Raw genomic sequence first — 2,716 nt, forward strand, 5'->3', positions numbered from 1 at the left:
AGCAACGCCATATGTACAAATGATCCGCAGTATTGGAATTGGACTCCATAGGGCCGTTAACCACTACAAATAGGTGAAAACCAGTGAGAACGCCTTTGTGTTTGATATCTCTAGAAGCCACGGTAATATTATGGCCAAAATCCCCTATCAATGGAGCAACGTAAAGGCCCAAACCAGCGAACTTCACATCAGTCTACTCCGATAAACAATACGGCCAGAGTGGGAGAAACCTAAGTAGATTGGGCTAGAAAACGGGTGGGGTTTTGTACCACCGAAACGAGCAGCCAAAATTTAATAGACGCCAGTGAATCCAGAGACAAGCTGAAGGCTGGAAAATGGAGTTGAAGCAAATGGTAGCGAAATACACTAGGTAGCTGATACACTGTGATTCACCCGCTGAGTAGAAACGATAACTGATTCTCAAGTTTTTCTTCCAATCCCGTACTTTTACGAACTAAAAGATTATTTAAAGCCAGCCTGCTGGGAGACAGTATCAAAGCCCGAGTCCTGAGGACCAATTGGTGACACTTTCGAATCACAGCCATCTTGAACACCAAAGGAATCCGCATGTCAGCTTAAGTAAACGACCATGTCTTCGGGCGAAAATTGTATTCAATGTTACAACGAGCTATGTGGTTGTGCCTCAAGCATTTAGTGGAGGACAAAACTGTGGGAGACAATCTATTCCGGGGTAATTAAACGGCATTTGAGAGCCCTATATCAAGTAAAAAATCAAGCCGCCCAGTCATCGTATAGGTTTGGAGCAGGAACCTATGTGCAGACCAGATGCAACACCATTGTTCAGATGCACAAGTAGAAAACAGGAACAATCGAAAGGCCGATGAAAGGCTCGAAAAACCTAAAGACCGAAATTACGCATTGTAACTAAATGGACCTCCGTTTACTGACAAAGTTTGGGACCGGTTCGTCACATGTACACACTCCGCAAAACGCATCCAGATTTACAAATTCGGTGTTTCAGAAAAAAGAGCAGCTGTGTAGCAGTGCATTTCAGTATCACGTCGTTTGTTGAAAACACACGTCTAGGAAGGTAGTCGACGGCCACTTTCGAGACGTTCATTCAGTCCTCGTCATTCAGAAGCATATATAATGATGTTTACTTGACTATTTTCCTGCATACATAGCACGATTGGTTATCGGAATTCGCAACTCAATTGATACCTGGGCTACTTAATAGACTAGACTCCTGTAACAACAATCACAAAACACCTGACGCTATTAACCACTATGAGGGCCAGGAAACAAAAATGAACACAGAAAACGTGCATACCTGGAATTAACCTGGACTGTTGCAGTTGCTTGAATAGTACCGACGATCCAGGACGGGCGGATGGAGCCAACTGAATAAGCAGCCGTGCAACACATCCATTCATGAGCACTGACACATCAGTGACACCAAAGCCTGAGTCATTCTGAAGGCAGCGCACGATACCAGCATCTCGAGTTTCCGCATAAAATCCGTCGTCGGCCGTGATTATTACATACTTCATCGGTGCTGGAAAGGATAATCAGAAGAGTGGAAATATAGAATACTGTTTTTATTGCAGACAGCAGACACCAGGTGACACAAAAAAGCCGATTCCTTAGGACTACAATCAAAATCGCCGAACCGTGGTTGCACCTCGCGGCACGGGTGTATTTGCGATGTAGGGGAACTTGAATGCTGCCAGGCGGTTTGTGCAACTGCTTTGCTGTAGTATCCAGCATTTATGCGAAGAACACGTGGTCCGTGCCCGTCCATGACTTGATGGTACTGAGTGAAAACACCTCCTGACGTTCTAGACCGGATGATAGGTATGTTTCGGGATTGTCCAGCTTATGCCGGAGGTGAAGTAGCCTGTATGTATGGAAAATCTTGAATTAATGTGGAAGATACGGGGGCATGTGTACCCTTGAGTGGGGACAAACTACCGTCCAATAATGTTTGTCCTTCCACTTGCATTATGTGTAGTCGGGTTCTTACTCAAGAGTGTGCAAGTCGACGCCACCCCGATATCAATTTTGACAAATATTCCCTGGGCATCTGGACGAAGTTAACCCCCGGCCCACCACAAAAGCCACATGAGAGGCTCATTAATGAACCCCTCCGACATGGGCATGTGTGTGATGAATCAATGTAGGGCTCAAGTGCATATATTCCACATAAGATGAAATGGCTTACTGGTTAGAGCGCAAATCTAGTGACCGGAAGGCTTGTGGTTCGAACCCAACCTCTGCCTCATAATTTCCATGTCTATGCTTGGGCAACCTGGTAGTTTCCAAGCCCTCGTGCTTCTTTCTGGTGGCATGGCAGTTGGGCACCGAAGGATGCTAAGCTGAACAGCTGAACGGAACTCCAACGCCAATCCACCACCAGTGAATGACCGCCGTACAGTTTCAATGGTTCGATGTGACAAACCACCCCGTCCAGACGGTTTGTACCTTGTACTCTTCAAAGGAAGTGGTAAGTTCACCCCTAGTAACGTGACGACTGTGCTCCAAAATGTAAGATTAAGTTACAGTGCCGACAGAACGGAGCGTCTGGGTGGCGATTGCTATTCCTGAAAAGTGCGCAAAAATATATGGTGTGGAGAAAAATAATCGTTCAGTTATACTAGACTCTATATGCCTGGGTGTCATACCATCCGAAGAAACACTTGGGCTAAGATACTGTCAAGTTGCTCAACCCAAGACAGGAGCGGTCGATATGCAGAGA

The 2,716-nt window shown here is 45.8% G+C and overlaps 1 protein-coding gene across 1 annotated transcript in view; it reads right to left on the reverse strand.

The window, feature by feature from the left end:
* T265_14542 (hypothetical protein) overlaps positions 1-1,516 on the reverse strand; it is a gene marked incomplete at both ends in the record, with an annotated part of 21,896 nt that extends 20,380 nt beyond the window's left edge. Inside the window, one exon of the mRNA XM_009174123.1 lies at positions 1,292-1,516. Coding sequence (XP_009172387.1) covers positions 1,292-1,511 — 220 coding nt within the window. The remainder of the gene's footprint in view (positions 1-1,291) is intronic.
* Positions 1,517-2,716: the final 1,200 nt, after the last annotated feature.

The sequence above is a fragment of the Opisthorchis viverrini genome (assembly GCF_000715545.1).
Source record: "Opisthorchis viverrini unplaced genomic scaffold opera_v5_214, whole genome shotgun sequence".
NCBI classification, from domain to species: domain Eukaryota; kingdom Metazoa; phylum Platyhelminthes; class Trematoda; order Opisthorchiida; family Opisthorchiidae; genus Opisthorchis; species Opisthorchis viverrini.